Here is a 25,121-nt window from a genome sequence, read left to right on the forward strand (position 1 = left end):
AATTAATAGCCCAGCAAGAAAAGAAAATTTCCTCCTGTTTAACTTGTAGTCAGGTAAAGGGATCAGAATCGCTCGTTTCTCATGTGTTTTTTGGGTGGGATGGTTCCTGCAGTGCCAGCAGGGTGTAGGGGAGGGGGTTGCCCTCTCAGAGGGCTGTTCAGTGAGAAGCGATGGTGGAGGTGGCCAGCTGCTACCTGCATGGGGCTGCCCTTAATCCAGGTCAGCTTCACAGAGCTCTCCATCCCCCCTGCCTCCATCCTCATCAGCCTTGCTGCCTGGCCTTTGTGTGTTGGGATCTCGGCTGTGGCTGGCAGGCTGAGGGTGGAAGAAGGGTTGATCTTCCTGGGCTTTGATGTGTTAATTCCCCAGAGGAGCTGCTCGCTCCGCCTGAGGAGCGCTGCTGCTTCGCTGCTCCGCTTCCCACATCTCCCACTCTGCTGCCACGTTCGCCTTCGTCCTTGGTTAGACGAGGAAACCCGCCGTCGCTTAACCTCTCCGTCTCGGTTCAGAGGAGCCCTGACGGCAGCGAGTGCCTGTGGTGCTGGGGTTGCAGCTCTCCGCTTCGGCTGCCTGCCACAGTCACTCGTGTCCTTAAATGCATGAAGATAGTCATGACCAGCATGGAGTATAGCTGGGACATTCACGGACACTGCGTCTGGCTAAATAAGGTAAGGCTATCTGTGTTTGTTCTGGCTCTTGCATTTCTCCCAGTGACAAGCCATACATAGCTGGGCAATGCTCGTAGGGAATAAGAATTTTGTCTTTTTCTTGTATCAGATACCAGCTGAGCTGCTGTTGAAGAAACTGATGTTTTGAAACGGTTGTGTCTTCCTTGTTCAACACCTGTGTTAGTTATATTTAGAAAATGTTTCAGGTAAACTCCTCAGAGTGAAGATCTGTCTTCAGCTGGTTTTCTTTCAGAATTTACTTTTATTGTAGCAAAGCCTTTAACATACAACGTGGGGGTTTTTGAGTGGGTTTGTGGTTTTTTTTTTTTCCCCCCTGCTCATTCTGTAAGGAGGAACTAATCTGTAAACTTTAGGAAAAGCTTAGCAGCAGGTCCGCCTGCCTGCTGCGGGAGCATGTGGAGCCAACTGCAGATATTCAGAGCAATGAGTAGGGAGGCGTGAAATGCAGGAGATGCCAGTTTGGGAGGGCAGCGGTGGGCTCCCACACAAAGTGGTTAAACACTGGTACGGATTGTGTTCAGACAGATTCGAGCAGCATGAATTTGGGACAGAATCGATACTTACTGAGGGTAAAGCTGTCATGGGAAAACGGTGGCGAATACTTTACTTGGAAAACCTGGAGGCTTTGCCTGTGGCAGACCAAGTGATGTTGAGGTAGCTGAGGCTGGAGGAGCCCCCTTGCAAGGGACTCTCTAAAACCGAGTGAACAAGCAGAACAGCAGTAGCTGTGCTTAACTAAGCGTAGGTAATGTATATTATAATGATCTGAACAGCATAAGCCTGTTGATGAGCTCTAATTTAACTCCAGATGGTCAGGAAAGAGATGTCAGGGACAGCTCACTTGCCCAACTGTTGGCTGGACTGTGGTGGTCAAAACAGTCAGTGCAATCTGCCATACAAGAAAATAATGGTGTGGAGTGGCAGCTCCTTCTATAGCAGTCAAATTGGATCTACAGCAAGAACAGTGTGATTTGTGCTGCTTATTTTGTCTCAAAAGCAGAAGAGAAAATGAAGGGAAATGAGAGTATCAGCTGCAGTAGGCTAAAAATGAGTTCTATTTTTGAAAGGAGAATTCAGCAATTGAGAGGAAATGGATTTCTTAATTTTTTTTATTGTTAGGAAGTTTAAAACAGCAGCTATTAGAAACTTTCCTGCGGTTTGGAATGCTAACTCACTTCCAGGGAAAAGGGATTAAAGACTGAGGGCAGGCAAGCTGTGAAAGTTTGGTGATGCATCTACTTATTACAGGAATAATTCCCTCCAGAGCAGTGTGGATTTTTACACTTACATGATTGCAGACAAAGCTTACACACGTGTTTAACAGATTAGCCACGGATTGATCTTGAGGAGTTTTTAAGTGCACTGGGTCTGATCTTATAAGACATTTTAAGTAAATGCTTAACCTCAAACTTCTACGAAGCCTCAGTGAGATCGTGACAACTGTTCTTTTGTTTTTAGGATTAAGATCAGTATTGGTAAATCTGCATTCTCTTCACATACAGTGTTTTGCAATTAATCCCTAAATTGAAAACACATGCAAAGTCTAACCCTTAATTGAAGATAGATTTTAAGCTGCTGATGAAAAAGAGCCTTCTTTGGAAAATGGCAAGGCTTGTCTTACACAGCTAGCAAACCATGTTAATCCTGTATTGACTTTGACGATACAGATTTGATCCAGAACTACCAAGTGCCCCAAATATGCTTGCAGTTGCTGTTGAATCAAATATTTACTTTTCTTTCTTTCTTCTTTGGGTTTTGTTTGTTTTGGGTTTTTTTTACCTCCAAAGCAGAGTCATTGCTCTGCGTGGTGTGCAGTTGCCGGGCTCAGTCCCTCTGTCCTAGGGGAGGCTGCAGGTCCCTAGGTGGAGAGAAACTCCTCCTGAAGGACACACCAAGTGTTGCTCATCTAGGTTTTGCACACACCAAATCTTCTGGCACCTTTCAAACCGCCCTGCAACCTGTTCGTCCCCCGCTGGGGCTCCCTCCACCCCATCTCCTGATGCACTGCTTTCCCATATCCAGTGTTTGGGCATCTTCCTTCTCTATTTCTCTTCAGTCCTGCCTTCTGCCATCATTACCCTGTTCTTCTTTTCATGTGTTTAATCTCCTGTCTTCCTTCCTCATCTCTCTGGGAAGAAAATCATGCCAGGTATCAACTTTTTACCTTTGAAAACATTGCAGAGGAGAGATGCAGGAAGGCATCGTGTGGCCATTGCCTGCAGGCCCCTCATCTCTGCACCACCATAGGAGGTGCTGGGGCTGCTGCCCGGTGAAATAGCTGCCATGGCCTTTCTGTGTTGTCCTTTCTCTAACTCTCATCTTTTTCCCCCACTGAAACCAAAGTCTTTGGCAATTGTCTTGCCTTTTCATACCTAAAATGAAGAGTTAGCCCCAGGTATGTATGCAGAAGTTACAACACTTCAGGGAAAAAGCAAACTGCTGTTGGGTTGTACACAAAGATTTCTAGTTTTCATGGACTACTGGAGGTCTGGTTTTATGCAAATTTTACAAAATATTTCTGGGAACAGCCAACAAAGGCATCTTTGTATTTAGTTTTGTGGGAGAGCAACCCTTACTCCAGTCCTGTTTGGGGTTCCCATCACCTCCTTCCTCTTTTCTTATGGCGATGTGCAGCTGTGTCCTGAACTATCTCTAAACGCTCCTATTTTTAAGCCAGGTATGATGTGCTGAGCAAAACAGGATTTTTTTAAGAAGTGTGAACAGAATTAACAACAAAGGTGTCTTGGCAAGATGCTGTGCACAATGACTAACGTTCTGCTTTAACACCTCGTCGGTTTTCACAGCATCGTAAAGACATGTTCATTGTAGTGTGAAACCAATACTTATCTCAACATATTTTCTTCACGCCGTCTTTGGTTTTAGTTAATTTGTGTCTGGTTATGCTGAGTAGAGGTATCAGGAAGTTCAGTGGTTACAGTGCTGATGTGGTGGTTGAGAGGTAGGGAGTCTGTGCTTTGACAAGGACTTTCATGTGAGTCCTGGCAGGATGGAGGGACATCTTTGCACCTTGGCTGCCTGCTTGTAATGAGGGATGAATATCAGTTTCCCACATCAGAATCACACACTGGATTGATAAGTGTGTTGTATGTTACAAAATGCAGACACTGTATTTGTGGAGGCCGAGTAAGTGCCTGAGATGTGTTGGAGGTCTTTAAATGAGAAGGAAGCTACAGAATAGCAAAAATATGCAAAAACCTTGGTTTTGTATTTCACATACAGGTCAAGTTACAAAATTTAAAGCATAATCTGCTAGTTGAGCAGCTAACAAGTTTATTTTGGAAGCTCTTTGACTTCTTTCCTCTAAATTAAAACTGTTACAAAACTGAAGACCTCACTGATCTTGAATGGAAATCCTATGGCATGAGCTAAATTCTGGTAGAGGACAGGGGGAAAACAGACCAAACTCAGAAGTTTAGAGTACTTCTGCCTTAGCGCTTAGTTTCTCGATGGTCAGAAGGTCTAGTAATTTGCTGCTAAATAATTCGGATACAGTGTGTCATTATGGTGTGAGATACTGGTAGAAATTACTAGGGAGCATCCTTTCTTAGTCTGCTGTAGCTCTAGTGATTTCAGTGAAGATGTTATGGTCATAATGTAAAGGTTACACATGTATACTTGGAAGACACATTTGCAACTGCACACTGATTTACAAGCTGCCAGGACACAGCCTGATTTCTTGAGGAGAGCGCTAAGGGGAGGTCAAATACTTTGTACCCCCTTCTGTTTGCTCTGCATCTGATCTTCAAGTGGTGCTCGTGGGCATTTTACTCCTCTGGTTTCAAACAAGGCAGTTTCTCCCTTCTCCCAAAGTCAGGCATGTAATTTAGCAAAGGAGTTTTAGCTGGCAGGTTTCCTGAGGCATCCTCTGCAATCGGGGGAGACAGGCTGTTTGAAAGGGAGATCCAAACCAGGAGCCTGAGGCTTGCAGCTCCTGCGTGGGGGTGGCCTCTCATGTTGTGGGGGGACTCACAGGGGCACGAGGATCCGTCGCCCGGTTTCTTTTCATCAAATATTCAGAGGGAAATCAAGGCCCCTTGGAGTTGGTGGGAGCCTCTGCAGTGAGCGTGCTGGATTTCAGAGTAGCTTCTCAGACGTTTCTAAGTGATTTATGCAATGATGGGAACAAGAATTTCTTTGAGCTGAGATCTGATTGTGGCATCCATCGCAAAGTGCTTTGAGACAGCTTTGAATATGGATAGAGTAAAATCCTTCTCGCTGCTCAAGAGCATTGAACTTATTACGAAGAAAGAAAGTTGCTGATTCCTCTGAACTCTCTGATAGCATTAACATGTATTCTTGTTTCTCTTTAGCCTCAGGCAGCTTTACAGAGAGATGCGTTTAGAGTGCAGACGTTCACCCATACCCAGTAAAATGTGCCTAATGTAAAAGGATGTCTCTTACTATGTCTTTTAGAAAAAATTGTTTGACTTGCAAGAAGCCTAATGCACATTTTGTAGATTGTACGTTGATTTTTTTTCACTTGCTGAATGTCTTGGGTTATTTGTCTCTTTGCAAGTATGGCTTAGCATAGTACATCATTGAGCACAAATTTTGTTAACAAAATGCTGAATGCACAGTAAGGGAATTTTGCAGAATTGGGTCACCAAAAGGTTCTTCCTTTCTCATCTTTAAGCCTCTGAACAATTCTTGTCCTGAATGGTGGTCGTGTATCCTTTGTTGACAGTTTATTTGATTTGTAACCCTTTGGGGGCTGAGGAATACTTTAAATCTGTTCTTGAACTGTGCAGACTGAAAATACTCCTTAAGTGTGTTGATAACATTGAATAATGATTATGGTACAATAGCTGACAACACAATATTTGCTGTCTTTTTCAGACTAATGGACATATATCTGGGAATGGAGATGTGTATCAAGAAAGGCTGGCTCGTCTGGAAAATGATAAGGAATCTCTTGTTCTGCAAGTGAGTAGTCACCTACATTGTTTTTTTTTCTGCTCTTGCATTCATAAGACTTTTTAATAGTATGTGATAAAACCTCTGAGGATTTATTTGTAGTTGTGTCATCTTGGACAGTGTTCAGAAGGCTTGCTGGTATCTGAGACGTAACACAGATTAAGGATAGGTGTGAATTTAGATTGCAGGAAAAATCTAAAGGGCTTTTTTTTCTGTGTCTGATCTCTTTTTGAATCTTGTTAGGTGAGCAGGTCTGCAGAGCGACCACCATCTTACATACATGTGTATCCTTAAGATCACCATTTTTCCATGACCGTTCACATGCTGTTTGCATCAGGTGACAGTTGTCTTGCAGCTTTTGTCACCTTTCATGAGGACAGGACTAGCCAACAAGCAGGAGGAGACGAGCAGCTCCTCTGAGGTCCTGCTTACCTGCTGCTGGGCTGGACAGGGTCAGTCCTGAGTGCTCCTGCCAGCTGGCTTACTCTTGCCCATCAGATTTGGGACTACCTGGCACCCCTTGGTCTGCGCAGGCGTCCTGCAGTCCCCTGACATGGACCTGGCCTAAGGCCTGTGACAATGCTGAGCTCTGCTCTGGGCAGCTTGTCCCCACTCCCAGCAGTACTGCAGATTTCCTCGAAAGGAGGCTGTTTAAAACAAAAACTTAATTCAGAAAAGGCAAAATGGGAATCAGTTTGCAGTCTCAAAGGTGTTCTCTTTTATGCTATGGTACACTGTGTGCAATCACTTGGAAAGCAGAATAAATTGTATGCAGTGAGGTTTAGCTATTTGGTTGTTAAAGTAGGAGTTAGTGGGGTTTAGTTAATGTATTGTCACAGGGAAGGCTTAATTATTACCTGTAAAGTGCAGCAGCCACCTCTTGTGAAAACTTCCAGGACGAGTCAGGAGGGAAGATTCAGGATCGCATTGTGTCCGCCAGAACTTCGGCTGAAATTCCAGTAAGCGTGAGGGGAGAGCTTTCACTCCTCTCTTGTCGCCTTTGCCACATGTTGTGTCCGCTGCAGAGCTGTGCTGCTGCTCCTCCTCCTCCCGTGGTCCCGTTTCATCTGTCACCCAGCCAGCACTGTTACTCACATACAGCTCTTCTGGTGACACATATGCCATGGGTGCAAGGTACTAAATATGCATGGCTTTTTCTCCACTGTGCAGGTAAGCGTGCTTACAGACCAGGTGGAAGCCCAAGGAGAAAAGATTCGGGATCTGGAGTTCTGTCTAGAGGAGCACAGGGAGAAGCTGAATGCCACGGAAGAGATGCTGCAGCAGGTATTTCACAGGCGCATGTCTGTCTCACTGTCTGTCTTCATTGTCTTAAACGGCATTTTGCTTCGGTGAGAGCAGTGCACTTCAAGGTGTTGCACCTCTTGATGTCTCTTAACTAAGTGATAATTTTCTACCATATTTGCTTTAAAGTCTTTGTACTTGGTGATGTCAGTTCTGCTTTACACTGTAGGAATCCAGTCCTGCTCTTCTTTGAGCCTTTCCCCACTGAACTTCAAAGAGACTTGGATTAAAGCCTCTGGCAGGATGGGTGGGTTCCCCTTAAAGCTCCTTGCTGCCCAGAGCAACTGTGATGACAGACAAGCTTTTTTTCTCATCCAGGCAGCCAACCCGTGATAGTGCCCCTGTGATCTCAGATGCATCCTAGGTGCCTGGAGTCTGTCAGATGGGTGATAACTGTGCCAGAGGGCTTCAGAGAGTGCAAGGAAGAGTGTGATGCTTTTCCCCATGAAAGAGGCCTTTAGCTGTAGAAATAAATGACTGATTTCTTCCCCTTGGATGAATAATTCTGTTCTCTTCCTCTTTATCTTGAATCAGGAGCTTTTAAGTAGAACATCCCTTGAAACTCAGAAGCTGGATCTTATGGCAGAGGTTTCCACTCTGAAGCTAAAGCTTACATCTGTAGAGAAGGATAGATTGGACTATGAGGACAGATTCAGAGACACAGAGGTGAGTAAAACCCAATTGAATTTGTGAAAGCTGTGTGTGGCTTCATGTTACCTGAAAATTTCCTGGGATTTTTTTTATTTTTTTTATTTTTCCCAGGCAAGAGGGGAATTGATCTTTAAGGTTAAAACATGTATCCCTTAAAATAAGAAGTGTCCTCTTTGGTGAACTCTGGTTTTACACAGAAAGATTTCTAAAACCAGGTTTTGATTCTTGCCATCAGATCTCTGGAAGGATGTCATTTAGGATGGATTTTAAATAAAATTATGAACATACTGCACTCTCCTGTCCCAATTTGAAACTGTCATCATCTTAGTGAGGCAAACGTTTAAGCCCACTGCAAGTACAAAAAGCATGCATGTGCAAAGACGTGGCACACCAAAAGACATAACTTTTTTGGTTTCAGTAACGGAGAGAATGAGGTGACTCAGTGTGAGGGCATTTTGAAGCCTAACTTCAAACCCCAGCCCCACAGAAGCCCAGGAGCGAGAGGCCAGCGGTTACTCATCTCAGCCTGGCTTCAGCCCCGCGGTGTACAGTGCTGAGCAGAGCTGCAGCCCGGAGCTGCCATTCCTGGCAGCTTTTGCCCTCTGTGTAGCTGAACCTTGTTCGTGTTTGAAGCCAGAAAGCCTCAAAGCAGGTGGGCAAGCCCGCTTTTTCTGGGAAACTCCAAGAATCAGGCCGAGCTTCGCTGCCAGGGTGATACGCCCCATATCAGAAATACCTTGGAGTCTGCCTAGGAAGCAGAACAAAATTTCCAGTTCTGGGTTCATCAGTGAGCTAAAATGTTGGATGTTTGTGTTGTGGATCTTCCAGTTATCATTCATTTCTAGAAGGGAAGAAACCATAATTTTATCACAGGAGACTTAAATTTGCCCTTTCCACTTCAATCACTGGTTTCAATCAACTCCCTTCCAGTTTCCTACCTATTGTCCAGTGAAGTGTCATTCCTCACTTGTATTGCAAGCGTAAGAGCAAAAGTTAGGCTTGCTTTTGAATTAATTTCTTTGGGCCCGTCTGAAGTAATATGCAGACCCAAAGAAATCCACAGGTTGAAAACTAGTGACTCAAATCATGTTCAGCTTTGAAAGGTGGTGATCATTTATGTAGTGATGATGGTATCTGTTCCTGCAGTGTAGCACACCTGGGTGCTGCCAAGCTGTGGATCGGATTCATGTTGCCGCTCGTTACCTTTTCCACTAGATTGGTACCAGATGTTAAGTGAAGGATCACAGCATTGGCTTGAAAGGGGCTGGTTTTGCAGTCCAGGCAATGCTGGAGAAACTGGCAGATGGGAAGGTGGAAGGAATCGTTGAAGGTCTTCTGCATCCATAGGAGATGTGTTAAGAGCTGGCTGCTTTCTCAGCTCCTGTGAGGTCTCTCTGCCCACACAGTGCTCAGCTCTTTCGTGAATTTCACAACAGATAACTCTTCACCTGTATACTGACAGCTATCATAAGCAGCCCGAACAATAGATAAATGAATTGACAGCAGCAGCAAATGGCTTTGGGGCGGCAAGGTTTGGTCCAAATGACTGCAGTGAGCGGGTGCTTTCAGAACTGGCTTCCACTGCATCTCCATTTGTAAACACCCCGTGGCTTCATGTGCTTTCCAAAAGCAGGTAACAAAAGTGATTGGGCTTTGGGGGACTTGCTTCCTCTCTTTCTATTCTTATTTTTATTTAAGATGATTTTTTGCTGAGCTTTCCTGTACTTCCCCTTCTTTCATTTCCCTCCTGGAGCCCAGTCTCTCCATAACTTAATAGCACAATTCAGACAGCAGACTGAGAAGGTGTATGTGGAGCTACCTCTGTTCCCAGAAAAGTGGTTGGTGTGAGGACCACAACGTGTGCTGCGACTCTGTAGGCTCGGTACAAGAGGCCTACCTGCATGGCAGCTATGAAGACCTTTCCTTTTGAAATACCTTGAAATACGCTTAATGTCTTTAAAAATAAGATAATCTAAATTATGTTTAAAAAGTAAGTACTGTAATTAGGAGCTATATATATTTATTTTCTGGATTTTTGTGCTAGAACTAATGAACTATTACAAAAATGTTCCTCCCTTCCTTTGAAAACCAGAATGATGTAGTTTAGTGGGATAGAAATTATTACGTTGTTTCTTCTTTGCTTCAACGCTTTATGGCTGTAAAAAGGCTTAGGCTTAGACACTGAAAGGGAGAGCATGTCTCAATTTCCATTTTGTTCAGTGGAAATGAATGACTACTTGTAACGGTCTCAGCCATGCAAAATCTCTGACAGGTAGTTTGGAGGCAGGACTTATTTGGAAGTACACAATATTTTATTCAGTGTTGATCTAACTATATTCCTGTTTAAATTAATAGATGATCAATTATTCCAGCAGAGATGAGTATTTAAATGGATATTTAAAATACTCTACTATAAAATGTATTATGGCATTTACATGCAGTGTTCAAAATGGAAAAAATTTCATACCCAAACTGGGAAAGAAAAACTATGAATATTGCTTCTGTTTTTATTTAGGGAAAAGAAAGTAAAAATAAAAAAACCAACTGACATCTTAAAACAACTTTTGTGGAGCTACTGTCTCCTACAGAATTACCATTTAGATTAAATCCTTCATATTATCCAGTTTTGACTTATATCTGCCATTACAACTTCCCGTTCCAGCTTGGTAGGTTTCTCATATTCACCATTCTTTCTCTAAATAGATGCTTCACTAGGTGTGTAAGCTTTTATTTTTCCTTTGTGCTCTAGGACTTTCCTGTCTAGATGTTCACAAATACACAGCTCTTTCAAAGCTAATTGTATACTTAATAGAGATTTGTTCTGTTCTTTAAATCATTCCAGTCTTTCCGCTTTCTCAGCAGATACCGGTATTATTTTCCTTTAGGAGCACGGGTGGTCTGAGTTGGGCTGAGTTTATGTAAGAAAATATCGTACGAGGGAGTTTATTTAGGGAGGAGTCCATAACTAGACATGGTCTTTGAAGCAGCAGCCAGAGGTTAAACTGGCTCACTCATGGGGAATTCCTCATAATTTAAACACCACCAGTCTCCTTTGTGCAGATGAATTCTGAGTGGAGCAAAACTACAAATGTAGTTTGTGTTTCCACTGCCAGTAAGGAAGCTTCTGAAGCTTGAAGTTGTCATTGCTTTTTTGTGCCTCCCTGCTTCTGCCATGAGGAGCGCAAGTAACACAACCGGGGAAGGAAAAGGCTTTGGGAAATAGGAGTCTATATGTCCCACCCCATCAGCTCCAGTCATGGACCCATGCAAGGAACAGCTGTTGGGCGTTTGCATGGAGGGACCTGACCCAGGATCAGAAGAGGACCATTTAATGGCCCTTTCCTGTTTTGCAGGTTTTGTAAGACAGGAGCACGCATTGTGCCCAGGGCAGGTATTTGAACACATTTATGGGTGCCCAAAGAGGAGGTATTAAATGCGAGCAGAGCAGGTGCCATACATACACTGGCCACCATGTGGGTGACTGTTTTACTGTTGGTTCATCCAAGTCAGCTAGGGAACTCGGTGGCTTTTTGGTCTGATCTCAGATCCTGATGAGCCTGTACAACACCCTGAGTGCCATGGGGACATACACAGCTCAAGCATCACACTGGTCCCGAAAGCCCTTCAGGTCATAAGCAGTTACAACGGTTGGCACCTTCAGGTTTCCAACAATGCTGTGATCTCCTTGCTGGGGCTGCTGCAGGAGCGAGCAAGGCACAGTCCTTGCTGTGAAAGGTTTTTAGTCAAAATCAGTTGAACAGAGAGTAGTGGAAGTAAAAGCAAGCAGGAAAGTGAAATACACTGGGAGGTTTAGGATTTCTCAAGGAACTTCAGTGCCTTTGACAATCTCTACCTCCGGTAGCTTGCCCAAAGTTAAGTAGTAATTCAATAGCAGGGGAGGCAGCCCTGTTTGGGCCTTTTCTTTTTCCTCTGTTCATTTATGCAAGGCTTGAGCATCTCTTTTGTACTAATGAGGGTCTGTATATGGAACCTGGTGAATCTTCAATGTACTCCTCTGCCTCAAAAATGAGAATGAATGTCATTTACAGTTATTGCGTTGTAGATAACTCAAAATGTGAGTTAATGTTGCACTTCCAAGAGAGTAACTGAAAATATTTTTAGGGTAAAGCATGCTGTTAGGACTTGTATTTAGTTCTATTTAACCCTTGAGCAAATTGTACAGTATTTTTGGTGACCAGTTAGCAGTGGTAAAGGGTCCAATTACCCATGAGGCCCATAACAAGTTAAGCAGAAGAATTTCATTTCTGCTCCAAGATCTTACACTCTTGGATCCTGGTTGCAAGATTGCTCTGTTTTCCATGACATTGTGAGTGCATCTTGACATTTCTGTTAATCTATATGGGTTGCACTAACTTTTTTCATCAAAGATGTGTAGTTGTGGTTTATCCCTTTTGCTCAGAGGGGCCTTTTGAATAGAGGTAACTGGTTTCCCTCTCTTCCTCCAGTATTTTAGAAGTAACATAGTTCAAGTGATAAATATGTAGGCAACAACCTTAACAGTTATTACAACACATCGTATTTTGACATTGGACCATGCCAAAGCAAAAATGATGGCTACAGGAGAGAAAAGCCCCGAACAAATCAATTGTCATAGTGTCAAAGCTGACCATCAGACCTGGGAACATAGATTTGTTAGACATCTAGAACACTTGGTGTTGATAAGAAACAGCTCAATTAATATAGTTGTGCAGATTGACATCGCTGTACATTTATACTTAGAAGAGGGACATGCTTTGTAAATGTTACACATTGAAAGAATGAGTGAGGAATTGCAGGTGTATCCCAATCCAAAAGCCATACATTAGTGGTAGTAATTACTAATAGCATCAAAATGTTCTGTATTTTGATTTTCCTTGTAGTTCTGATTATAGAGCTTGGATCTTCCTAAAGAAATACAGATGCTGCTCCATTGCCATCAGATTCATTAAGCACAAAATAATAACCAGAGCCTTGTAAGCTTCGAAAATGTGGCATTGGGCTGGAAGGCAGGTGTTACCAGGGACCCGTGAATACCCTCTAAATGTCGGCTGCTGGCTTGTTAATTTATAAATTATGTATCTCTACTAATTATACACTTAGCTCTGAAAAAATGCGTTTACAGTTGTACAATGTTGCTTGATGTGGATAGGATTTGCCTTACCATGTAGGCAGACACACTAGCCAAAGTACCATACTATCTTCTTGGTAGCTTAAAAGCTGTTATACTGCCATTCAAGTTCTCTTATGTTTTCTACGGTGCACAAAGAACTTATCTTCTCTTTTGAAGAGTTTCCTGGTGATACAGCATTATAGTAGCTGCTGATAAACTGTTTTTTTTCTTTTATTCTGGTTTTTTTTTTTTCTTTTTTCACACAAATGTAACACTGATCTGGTGTGTCCATACACAAACTAAAAGTCAGTAAGAATATACATGAGGCAGCAGCTTGCTGGACATCTTTGAGTTATGCAAAAGCCACAGCCTTCTGGTAGTGTATTCCCCTGCTGAGCAGGAAGATCATTTCCCCAATAAGCTGTGGTTCGTTATCTCTTATATGGAGGGACACTCTGTGCTGGCTGTCCCCCAGGCTTCCTGCAGGTCTGCAGCTGGCCACATGAGATCCCATTTCCCCATCTAGAGGACAGGGAGATTTGGAGAAAGAGTGCCTTTTGCACCTTGGTGGGGCAGTAAAATTCAGGGTTCGTTTGACTGCTGCAGGAAGGGAGCTGTAATGCTGGTGGTGCTCAGGGCTGACCTCCACACCTAGTAAGTCTCTCCAGGAGGATGGCCAGGAGGTTGAGCCATTCTCCTGAATTGCTCAGATGTGAGCTGGTGGTGGCTCTGAGTTTCTTCCAAGCCAGGCTGAATTTGCAAAGCTCAGGTGTAGTGGCACTATTGATGCTTAAACACATATGCCCTCAGTTAGAGGGGCTCATTTGAGAGGCACAAATCTGGATTTATGCCATAATCACTTCATATTTTGAAAAGGCAGCTGATGGCTGGTGAGTCCGGGGTGGGAAGGACTGGCAAGGAGAAGATGTGGATTCTGTATATTGAAGGATGGCTGCCATGGTTTTCCATTACCCGCTTGTAGTGGTGAACATCCGAGCAGCTGAGCAGCCAGAGGGGCAGGAGGCCTTTCTTGGCCCTCAGCACAGGAATACAACGTCAATTTATGTCTCCCTTTGCCCTCTGCCCTCTTGCATTCAGTGCAGTAATGCAGAAACTGAGAAATACAGTTCCTGGCTATCTAGGAAGCTCTGAATTGCTTGACTTGGCTATGAATTTGGGTGATGCGTTTTTGTGTACAGTGCACCTTTTATTGCTGCTGTGGTTTTATACCTACCAATGGTAGCTATTGTTCTGTTTTGTTTACTGAATTTCTTTGTTGTTTCTGGTCTTGTTTTCCCCCTCACTCAGGATTTGATCCAGGAGATCAATGAATTGCGGCTGAGAGTGGGAGAAATGGACAATGAAAGACTCCAGTATGAGAAAAAACTGAAAACGACCAAAGTAAGTGAAGCTGAGGGGAAGAGGCAGAGAAGGGTGTAAGTCAGGCTTTAGAAGTTCGGTCTCTTTCCCCCAGTCCTTGCCTGCACCCCGTAAAATCCTGAGCACACTCAGGCCCAGGGATTTCATGGTACTCACTTAGCATCAGGGGTTATTTCCAAATTTCGTGCTGTGATTTTCAGATCTAGGCATTGTTTTTTTTATGAAGGATAACTTACCCTGCAGCTGGTTGTTCGCAGTAAATTTATTACCTGCTTAGACCCTTGTTTCACATACGTGTCAAGAAACACCAGTTGCAGTACATAAGGTGTGTGCCACAGGTGAGACCAAAGCTGAGCATATATTTTTTCCTAAATGTGCTAAAAATTACCCGCTTCTGAAGAGAAAGCATTCACCTAAGTAATTCTAGCAGCCTGTTTCTGCAAGTGTCTAACTTCTCTTTGCTATTTAGCCTTGTCTCTTTTCTATCTTCAGTTTTCTCTCACTCCTCTGTCTCTGTTACCAGTCTTTAATGGCCAAACTTTCTAGTATGAAAATCAAAGTGGGTCAGATGCAGTATGAAAAGCAGCGGATGGAGCAAAAAAGCCAGATGCTAAAGGTGTAGTAGTTTCTGGGTAACATTGGGCCTGTTTTGAATCCTTTGTGTTCCACCATTTTACGGTCTGTCTTGCCTTGTGCTGTCATGCTCTGTTCTTCATTAATTGCTGTGTGTTGATATGCAGTGTGCCCGTTCCCATTAGATGTGGAAAGCTCTTTATGTAGCTATTCCTTGTAAACAGCTTTTATATCAGATGGGAGAGGATTTTAGTGTTGTGAACTTTGCATAGGTTACACATAATGGAATTAGACTTGAGTTAAAATCATTCCCCTTCCAGGGGAAGATTGCCTGTTCTGTAGCTTATGTCCGTTATTCAAATGTAACTTTTTCTCACCTTTTAAGAGAAAATTTATTCATGAAAACTAGCTAGAAGCTAGAAAATAGTGATTCTTTTATACTGTCCCCTCTCCCACATGTAAATTTACATATCGTGTTTCTAATTCAGGGGAAGAAATACACAACAACCACATGCAGCTCTAGTTGCCCATGGGTATAACAGCAGCTTCTTAAGTGACCAAGAGATGGTCTTGTTTTGGAGAAGCATGGGTCCTACGCTGGCAGAAATCCCATCAAAATCAGTACCAAGTTGGAGCACTGGAGGATTGTATTGCCCAACCACTGTTCTGGAAGAAGCTTTGATTTCTTGACAATTTTAAGATTGATCTATTTTTTTTAATGATGCTTCAGAGCAAACAGGAACCAATTTTGGGAAATTCTGTAGTCTGGGCCATAGCTGCGGTCACAGACATCACTGTATATTTGCAACAGATCTTTTGAGTGAAGCTCAGGAACATACCTAAGCCACAGTATTCTAATTTGGTTTATTCCTTTAAGGATTTAAAAATTCAGTAAATGCCAACCTTATGAGTCTTGCTTTGTTTTGTTTTGTTTACAAACTGAACAAATTAAATTTTCAGTGTTGGGTACATTTGCACTGAGGGTCCAGTCTTGATGATGCTGTTGCACAAGATATCCTCGGACATCAAAGAAACATGTTACTAAACTGGGTAGGATTTGACTCAAATTTTAAAAAGCTAAATGCATGGATCCGTGCCAGTCACTTGCTAGTGCAGATGGTTAGATCTAAGTTAAAATTTGACAGCATTTATCTAATACACCCCAACTCCCCCAAACACCATCTGTCTTATTCCCATGAATTTCAACTCTAAACTTCCTTTCCTAACTCTTGATCAGGAAACCCAAACTGTGGCAGAAGTACCACATTTTTGTCTGAACTGCTTTCCAGTATGTGTTTATGTGCTTGATGGTGTCATGATTGATTTTTCTTTCATAGAAGCAGTGGTTATTTCTGAAACTGTCCTCAGCCTGCTGTAAGCACAGTTCCATAATTGTCCAGCTTTGAACATGCAAAGTGCCCCATAAATACCAAAATAAGTGTTTGTAAATTTTAGCATTCAGCCTCATCACCTGCACTTTTTCTGCCTCTGCAAGGTTAAATAAGTAGAAATCTGCTTTCTTCTGCTTTACGCTTTCTTTTGCTTTACTCTTTCTTTTTTAACTTTAGATTTAAAATGTTTTTTCCATTATGCATGAGACCGACACTTTCGGATCATAGGCCCCCTGGTTTTGCCCCCTTACGGTCTCAGCGATCTATTGTGATGGTCAGAGGCAGTTTGGTGGGTGTGCCCTCAGCCAGTGTAAATGTCAGGGGGCCCTCCGTCATTTCCACCAGCTGAGGGCCTGACCACTGCGCTTCATAGGAGTGAATTTTGGAAAAGTCTCAGATGCAGGTGGAAGCTGTCACTGAGTGATTTTGTGTCTGTTACAGGATGAACTTGCATCTTTGAAAGACAAACTGGAGCAGAAGGAAGCTGAGGTTAAAAGACTGCAGGAAAAATTGGTTTGCAAGCTGAAAGGAGAAGGAATTGAAATATTGGACAGAGGTAAGAAGAGAGGCTCTCTCACCATATCCTCCTCAGACATCTCAACTGAGGTCATGTTTCCATGAATGATTGTGCAGGAAAGAACAGATAAAAGCCTCAATTTTCACATACTTTCTGTCTTTATGTTTACTTCTTTTAACATATTTAGGTAAGTATTCACAACGCAACTGCCATAGCAGGTTCCTAATCAACTTTAAACTAGCCTAAGTAATCCCTAGTTAGCTCTTTACATGGCTTGCATTGTGCCTCAAAAGATGCTGTTTATAGTGGCAAAGAAATCCTTAAACAAATTTCAACAAGTTCCCCATAAAGGTTATATTGAGAAGGGAACTTTCTGTGTGGGTACCTGTGCTGGGCTTTGCTTTTACACCCCTTACTGGTAAGGAAGGGGAAAAGCCATACTGGAAACCGAAGTATGATGTGTACTAACAATTATTCAGTGTGGACCCAGCTGTAAGTAGGTGAAATTGAGGACTGGTTCTGTATTTGTGCACTGCATAAGTCTAAATCCTAATTAAGCTCGAATTAGTACAGAAATTTTACATGGCAGATAATTCTTTTATTTGCTTGCAGAGAAGAAACAAATTCAGTATTTATTTGGGGAAAATTTAGATTGGGGAACTTATTTAAAATCAGAAATTTTTCTTTAAAGCCTCACAAAAATTTTCCACAGAGTTTTTTGACCAGCTGCAATTTCAATTCTGAATGTATCTCACTGATAGTTATTGCTGATTTTAAGACTATGCTTTTAAAGTATATTTTTTAGAAAAATTAAGCTGAGAGAGATTAGTTTCCTCTCCTGACCTAAGGAGGAAAATGCTGTGTGCAGATTGTCACATTTTGTTTAATAAAATTATCTGTTTTCCAAACCACTGCATAAGATCACTAAAAAGTGACCACTTACGCATATGTTATCACTTAGCTGGCTTTCAACAGTAAAGCGTTAGCTTAAGAGTAATCTGTTGGCATAAGCCTTTTCTGAGGCCTTACAAGTGAAAATGTACAGTTGAAAAATATATCCTTGAGACAGGTAGTTGTGTATGAGAGCAGTGAGACTATTTTGTGTCATTAGGAACGTTACAGGGGAAGTGCAAGTTGAAACCGTGAATGGCTTGCTTCTGTAATAATAGATGAGGAATAGTTGACTCCTTAAGTATCAATATTGTCTTAAAAGTTATTTAATGTCGTAACCTTCATCCTAATTTCAAATCCAATGGATTTTCCTGCACAGATGAAAATTGTAAAAAGAAGCTCAAAGATAAAAGTAAGGTTTCTGATGTCTTTCCACCAGCATTTGCATTTCAGAAGTGCTTTTCAGAATAGCTTTCTGCATGTGTTTGCAAAACTGCTTTAACAACGATTGTTAGGTTGCATCACCTATAACCCTTAGTTACACTTTGAGAATAAGGGTGGATATATCACACTTGAAATACAAAGTTTTCTGAAAAAAGGCTGATGGGCAAAGACAGACTTGGTCTCACAGAGACTCACAAAACAGTTGCCTCTCAATGAAATGCAGTTCCAGTAATGTGTTCCAAATGCACAATCCAGTAAACCAAATTTTCTGTTAGCATAACTGAGTGTAAATCATTGGAACTGGATCAGTTGTAGTTTTGGCCCAAAGTGTCTCAATGTCTTTTATCTAGAAAGCCAGCCAGGCAGCTTGTTTTCTTCTTGCATTTCATTAAGGAGGAAAATGTTCTTCCCACTCTGTTTGTTTTCTGAGAAATTTTAGGAAGTTAAAACCAGGTAAAATGCTTTTGTGCCTGTGAATTTGGCCACCTGCATGAGTTTGTAACATAATATAAAGTTTACTTCATTTATGCAAGGCAGATTTTTAGCAAAAATGGAGATTATTTCCATTCTTTTTGAATTTCCAGTCCAGAACACCTCCAAAATTTAACCTTGTTAGAACTTACATGTTTCTGTGTATTTATACTTCTTTGTAAATGAGGGTTATAGATGCAGCACAGAACACTGATGTCTGTATTAGAGACCTTTTCCAAGTCAAAACTACAATATATATTCTAGCATGACTGCTCATCACAGCAAATACTTGTTTCATTCCATTGTGCTGTCCTCATTTCTACATCCATACTGAATTAAGACTAAGCATCACTGCACAGTGCTTTCTTCATCATATCCACATTAATCCTATTGCTTTGTATAGTGGGTTTTCGAGATGCCGTTTGGGGTGTTTGTTGACTATTGTAATGAGGATGTGCTTTATTAAGTTCAAATGACTTTTTGTTTTGCAATTATGTGATTATTTGAAAGAGGGAGGTAGTGAAAGTCAAGCAGTAGTTTTAGTCTTGACTTTTCCATTTTTGTAAGGCTGGGGAGGTGGGTAAGGAAATTTTCTGAATTTCATTGTTTCCTTGATATAAAATGTCAGAAAAAAAAAGGTTCTGGAGAAAAAGGATTCTCTTCTATATATTTCTATCTAAAATAGAAGTTAAGTGGCTTGTGTTTTGTCTTTTAATTTGTAAATTTACTTTCAGATATTACTGAGTTGCTTCTAGGGTTTTTTTTGTTTTTCTTATTTCCTTGCACTGTCTTATTTAAATTGACTTAGAGAACTGTATTGTGTTTTTAGATATAGAGGTACAGAAAATGAAGAAGGCGGTAGAATCTCTAATGGCAGCAAATGAAGAGAAGGTAGCGAAGTCATTATTTTTTTCAGTAATCATTCATCAGATTGAGTTAAATCTTTACAAAAATCTTCACACATGAACTTGTCACAATTCACTTAAAAAGTCAAATTTGTAAGAATCAATAATTCACTATATTCAGAAGCACTGCCATGCCTTTAAGGGTCTATAACTGAGCATTTATGAGCTCTATCGCATGTACACAGAGTCCTTATGCTGTTGTGTCATTCAGTTCAGTGTGAATGCAATTTACACTGTGTACTGAAAATCTAAAGAGCTTCATACAAGTCCCATGAGATATTACAAGCTGTGTTTCCAAAAGAGCTTTCTGTAAAGTATGAATTGTTTTCATGTATGGCTTTGCGCATTCATATGCATGTGCATTCTGTAGGATGTTTTCTTTTGATCACCAAAGTCCTAAATCCTTTGATTACTGCTTTCTTTGTACATGCCAAATTTATTATACTCTACCTTTGACTTAACGAGGGAGCTGAAATCCACTTTCAAGGCTGAGACAATTCTGGTGATCAACCAGATGATAGTTTTTGCTAATTACCAGTTTTGATATTTCAAAGCCTCTCAGAGTTCTGGGTCCTGTCCCATCCACACTTCCCATTTCTTTTAGTCTCACAACCAATGAAACTGAAGAATGTCTAGTATTTGTCTGTCTTGTTTTTGATTTGCTAAAGGAAGAAGCACAGTCACAACTTTCTTTTATTTTAGGATAGGAAGATAGAAGAGCTTCGCCAATCTCTGAATAGGTACAAGAAAGTTCAAGACATGGTGATATTGGCTCAAGGTAAAAAAGGTATTGTACAATCAAAAAAAAAAAAAGAACTCTACTCTCACTTAAACTCTAGGTGCATTGTGGTAGTGTTGTATCAACTCTTAGACTTAGTATCTTTGGAGGCATCTCTTAGTTCTTCAACTGGTGTGAACTGGTAAATTGCCTTTTTTTTGTCCAGGCAGCTGCACATTTGGGTGCTGTCCCATTTGCCATCTGGCAGTAGTAACTTCTTGTCAGGTTGCTTATTTCCCCCTTGTAAAATTAGTTTGAATCTGATAAGCTCTCAGGCTCTTTACATAGCCTCCTGAAATGCCTTTCAGGGTTGGCTGCTACAGTAACCGCTAAAAATTGCTGTTCCCCTCTTTTACATGTGTTTCCAGGGAGGGAGTTGGTAGCTGAGCAGAGCAGTGCCTGAGCGTGCACGTTCCTACAAGCCAAACCAGCACCGCCCCAGCAGCTGCACGCGCTGTAGTAGCAATACCCAGCCGAGAGCTGCAAAAATGTCTGTAGCAAAATAGACGTGCTGCCAGGACTGTGTTGCGATGACACACCACATCTTTGACGTGTAGTGGAGCCTTCACAAACCAACACGTGCAGCAGCTGCGGAATAGTTCTCCTTCCTTACCACAGTTGGGGCCAGGCTGGCTTTTCCTACCAGTCTTTTTTCACACACCCCAAAAAAGAAGAGCCTTCTCTGCCACCAGATAATGAGCTTAGCTGTGTGGCTGAAATAGTAGCTATAATAAATACCATAATATGTAATGGTCCATTCCATGTGTTCCAAGACTGGTGGAGGATTCCAGATCCAGGAGCTTATAATCCCCAAAGGTGATAAACCTTGAGGTGGTCATTAGTTCAATGTAATTGCATTGAATACCCTATCCCTCTCCTGTCTCCCTTGAAATCAAAAGAAACACATGTAGAACGTTACAGTGAAATGGTTGCAAGTTTTCAGATGAAAACACTTAGATTTTAGAAAATCAGTATCTCCCTTTACAGCAATGATCCTGGCCTGGTGGGTTTTTTCCCTGCAGCGTCCTGTTCTTTCAGCACTCAGGTTGCATTTTGTAGGTGACTGTCCTCTGAAAGAGCTGTTGCCAACAAATTTTAGACATTAGGATTCTGCTAATGTATGCACGTATAACGTATGTGCAACTTAAAAGCCTGTGTGCCAGTGTTCTGTTACCACCTTATGGAAACCTCTGATGTCATTGAGTCCTCTGAAGGCCACCGACGGCCAGCCCAGCCTTCCACAGACCTTGAATTGACCCGAGCTTATTGCCTGAGCTTCTTTAGGATGGACAAGGGCTTTTGTTGTCCATGCAAATGTTGGAGGTGGATGGCCTTCCTAGGAGAGGGATGTAGGAGCTCCCAGGGATCCTTTCAATGAGTGAGGATTGTCAATAGCCAGAAATGAGTGAGGAAGCAAATGTATTTTTGTGGTGGTGGATTCATGGTTGGGCTCTTGGGCCAGGGCAGGAAAAGTGGAGGGCAGAGCCCCATCTGGACATGCTGCTGAGACTGGGGCTAAGACCCAGGGAAAGGAGAGGTTCCTGGTGCCCCTTTTTGCTTCTGCCTGACTTCTGAGAGGCCATCTCTGTGGGGAGGTGATGATTGCATTAAGGAGATCCTGACCTCCACTCCTAAGGGCACCGGCTGATCTACAGGGCCGCATGAAAGCCCTTAAGCACAGTCTTCAGCTGCCTGTCCAGCTCCCCCGCGAGCACTGCAGCCCTGAGGGGGGTGCAGCAGTGGTTTCGGGAAGCAGTTTCTCTCGGTCTAGATATTGCTGTTTCATGCAGTGCTATGCCTTCAAAGACAGAAGGATGTTAAAACGGACCTCAGGTCTCTGGGAACTGTGCTTTGTGGCCAATTCATGGAGCACGGACAGAGATTTCAAGCAGTGAAAAATGGGTGAGAGAGGTTTTTGCTGTGAACAGATTTTAGCTTATATTTGCATCAGATCTTTAGTGATTGGTGCTAAGTTTCTGCTCACTTTTTAGGAAGTATTGGTTGCCTTTTAACTTTTTCTTGTCATTTTCAGTACTCTGGTATCGATGACAAATGTGGAAATCCAAGCCTTTTGGTGGTACTGAGGCAGCTCAGGAGCAGCAAGTCACTTGTTGGGAGCAGAGGATGCCAGATGCTGGTGTGGGCTACGGTGTTGATTAAATGAGACAGTCAGTCTGTGGCAGTCTGCAAACATAATGTAGTCTCTTTAAAAGCTGGTGTTAGACTCTCGTGCAGTGAGCTGTGTTTTTCCTTTGGGTAACTTGAAGATACCATAGAGACATCTTAAGTTTCAGGCAGACTTGACCCCCTGGTCTTTCTCTAGTGAATAAAGGAAAAGAAGTATTTAGAGTGAAATTCCAGAACATGGGACAGGAAATAACTACTCTGGTTTATTCAGCTTGTTGAAACTGATCCCACTAAATGCCCTGAGGGCATTTGCTGGGCTTTTTGCTATCAGATATATGTCCTCCCTCTGCTCCAACCCTGATACTTGGTGGTAGTTGAACTGGAAAGCAACATTTCGCAATGACTCCCCTTCTTCTATTGTAGTCTGTCCTGAAAAAAAATAAAATCCTAACCTCTTCCTTTTTTGGCCCATAAATGAACACACCAGCTGTGCCTTGCATGGGAGCGAGGGTCATCACGTATCCAGAAGTAAAACCAACAAATTTCTACTTTCTCTCCCTTCAGGCAAGGAAAGCGACAGTGAAGACTTCTTGAATTCAGGGTCTGTTTCCACAGTTTTATTGGACACACCAAGTCTGACTGACCCGGAGAAAAGCCTGTCCCCAACCCCAGTAACAGCATCTCCAATCCATGATGAGTTTAACGTAAATATTCATGAAGAGGTATCTTTTTTTCCTTCCTCATTTAATGCTATCGCTCCTTGAAAACATTGCTTGTGCTGAATTCATATTGCAGATGCCAAAACTCAAGTTTCTGAGAAGATTTTTTTTTTTGGAGTTGCACGGTTTTTAGTAATGTCCTGTGTCCCTTTGGAGGAGTTTCATTTGAGTTCAGTTAAGTTTATTTTTCTTAACCATCAAATGGGATCAGGAGACAGCAAATAGCTGTGTTTGTTGTGAAAATGGGTCTAAACTACCTTTTCTATCAAACATAGGAACTACTTTTCATATCAAACATAGCTGTTTTAGGAGCTGCATTTAATTTGTCAGGAACTTGAAGTAAACATGTTGGGATTTACTTAATGTATCCTGTCATATTTAGAAGAATGCAATCATCATTACATCCATTCAGTTAAATGATAAGTAGGTTGTGGTCCAATCTGATTTTTACAATCACATTTTCCAGTATTAAACCTATAGATCTCTTCTCTTAAAGCTCTGACTCAGACTTGACTTACTTAACTAAACAGCATGAGCACACTGTGAAGAAAACTAAATTCAATTAAATGTTTAGCAGCTTTTGGTATTCTCTGAGCGGCTGAGGACAGGACTAAACCTGAAAAGTGAACTACCCTTCACGGGATCTGTGGTAGAAAGAGATTCAGCAGGCAGCTTTAGGAGACGTGAGATTTTTGTCTGTGCTGTAGCTTATCTGTGCAGTGATTCATGTTTTATCTTCAGTGCCATCTTTCAAGTAGTAAGTCATTGTATTACAATAGAAAGAAAGAAGAAAAACACTTAACCTTATTTCAGATCCTTCTTTTCATAGTTTATCTGTTGCTCTTTTTTCATTTATGACTGCTTAATTTCAGCTCAAAAGTGTAACACATATTCTTCATTCTTTTTAGAATTCTTTACAGATCCACACCAGTATTTTACAGATTTCAATCCCTTCTTTTTCATCAACGTCCAAGAGCTCAGAAACTGCTGCAGAGAAAGTGAAAACGCAGCCTAGGTCAGACGCTGCAACTGAAATGAGGTATTATTGTTTCCATGTATTTTTCAATTGTAAACCCAATATTCTGTGATGTTTAATGAGAGTAATAATCTGTCAATTACTGTATTGTCAAGACATTAAGTCACTTAAACAAGGCTAGTGTTCACTTGACTAGCTATAGCAAACTAAGCTTATGTTCCTGTTATCAAGAGCATTGATTAAATCTTTTTCAGTGTGCATAGATTAAATCTTTTTCAGTAAGCAAGTATTAGTTTGGTTACTGTGGCTATAGCTGTGCTTATACTCGATACCAGCTGCTTCGCAAGAAATTAACAGAAGGAGAGAAAAACTGATCTAATGTAATGAAGGACACAGAATCATTATTTTTATCTAGGTTTACATCATCTAGGTCTGGCTGAGATAGAGTTGGCTGTGCTAGCACAAATGCGTTCTTGATGATTTGCATTCAGACATTTTCCACAGTTGGTAAAGATTGGTGTAAGGCACTACTAAAACTGCCACAAAAGGACTGTCCAGCTCTAACCTTGAGCTCTTAAAGGAGCCCCAGAAGGAAACCCAAGCAGCATTTCAGAAGATCAGGAGAAAGAGAGATCCCTGCTGCCATCCTTCGGCATGATGAAATGCAAAGATATTTCTTTTCTCGCTCTTATGAGAGCCCTGCGTGAGATTTTGAAAGCCGGATGAAATGTGAAGGCACAGTGTCCCAGGGAAGGTGGGATGGGGATGCGTGGCTGCACCCCAGGGCTGTGCCTGAGCTGTGGCACCCAGGGGTGCCCCATGCTTCAACTCAGTGGCAGCCTCCTGGGTGAGAAGTGGCTGTCAGCTTCCTCCAGCATTGCTAAGTCTGCACCATTCTTGCCTGGGTGGGAAAACCTGGCCCCTGCAGATCTGGACTGGCACCATAAGGAGTACTGAAAAGCACACTGGACTCATAGCTAGACAAAGGCTGTGCTAGGTATTTTCCTTCTGGGTCCGAATCCCTGGCTTTGTCTAAATGAAAATCAAATACTAAGAATAATGTAATGGCTAATTAATGGCTGGAAAAGTAATTTATGGCTGGAGAGCAGCCCTGAGGAGAAGGACCTGGGGGTGCTGATTGACCAGAAGCTCAGCATGAGCCAGCAATGTGCAGTCACAGCCCAGAAGGCCAGCTGTGTCCTGGGCTGCATCAAAAGCAGTGTGGCCAGCAGGTCAAGGGAGGTGATTCTGCCCCTCTACTC

General features: G+C 42.1%; 1 protein-coding gene across 4 annotated transcripts in view; it reads left to right on the forward strand.

Moving 5' to 3' along the window:
* Positions 1-25,121, forward strand: part of LOC104281657 (liprin-beta-1-like) — a 54,478-nt gene that overhangs the window by 7,572 nt on the left and 21,785 nt on the right. The window contains exons 3-12 of one of the 4 annotated variants that reach the window (XM_009879689.1): positions 5,547-5,633; positions 6,795-6,908; positions 7,461-7,592; positions 13,996-14,088; positions 14,591-14,683; positions 16,473-16,587; positions 19,184-19,245; positions 19,962-20,037; positions 22,729-22,886; positions 23,804-23,922. In XM_009879689.1, the coding sequence (XP_009877991.1) occupies positions 5,547-5,633; positions 6,795-6,908; positions 7,461-7,592; positions 13,996-14,088; positions 14,591-14,683; positions 16,473-16,587; positions 19,184-19,245; positions 19,962-20,037; positions 22,729-22,886; positions 23,804-23,922 (1,049 nt within the window). Of the gene's footprint in view, positions 1-320; positions 669-5,546; positions 5,634-6,794; positions 6,909-7,460; positions 7,593-13,995; positions 14,089-14,590; positions 14,684-16,472; positions 16,588-17,818; positions 17,852-19,183; positions 19,246-19,961; positions 20,047-22,728; positions 22,887-23,791; positions 23,923-25,121 lie in introns of those variants that run through there. The other 3 variants (XM_009879690.1, XM_009879692.1, XM_009879691.1) reach the window with 3 other exon arrangements.

The sequence above is a fragment of the Charadrius vociferus genome, unplaced genomic scaffold (genome assembly GCF_000708025.1).
Source record: "Charadrius vociferus isolate BGI_N301 unplaced genomic scaffold, ASM70802v2 scaffold90, whole genome shotgun sequence".
In the NCBI taxonomy this organism is placed as follows: Eukaryota; Metazoa; Chordata; class Aves; order Charadriiformes; family Charadriidae; genus Charadrius; species Charadrius vociferus.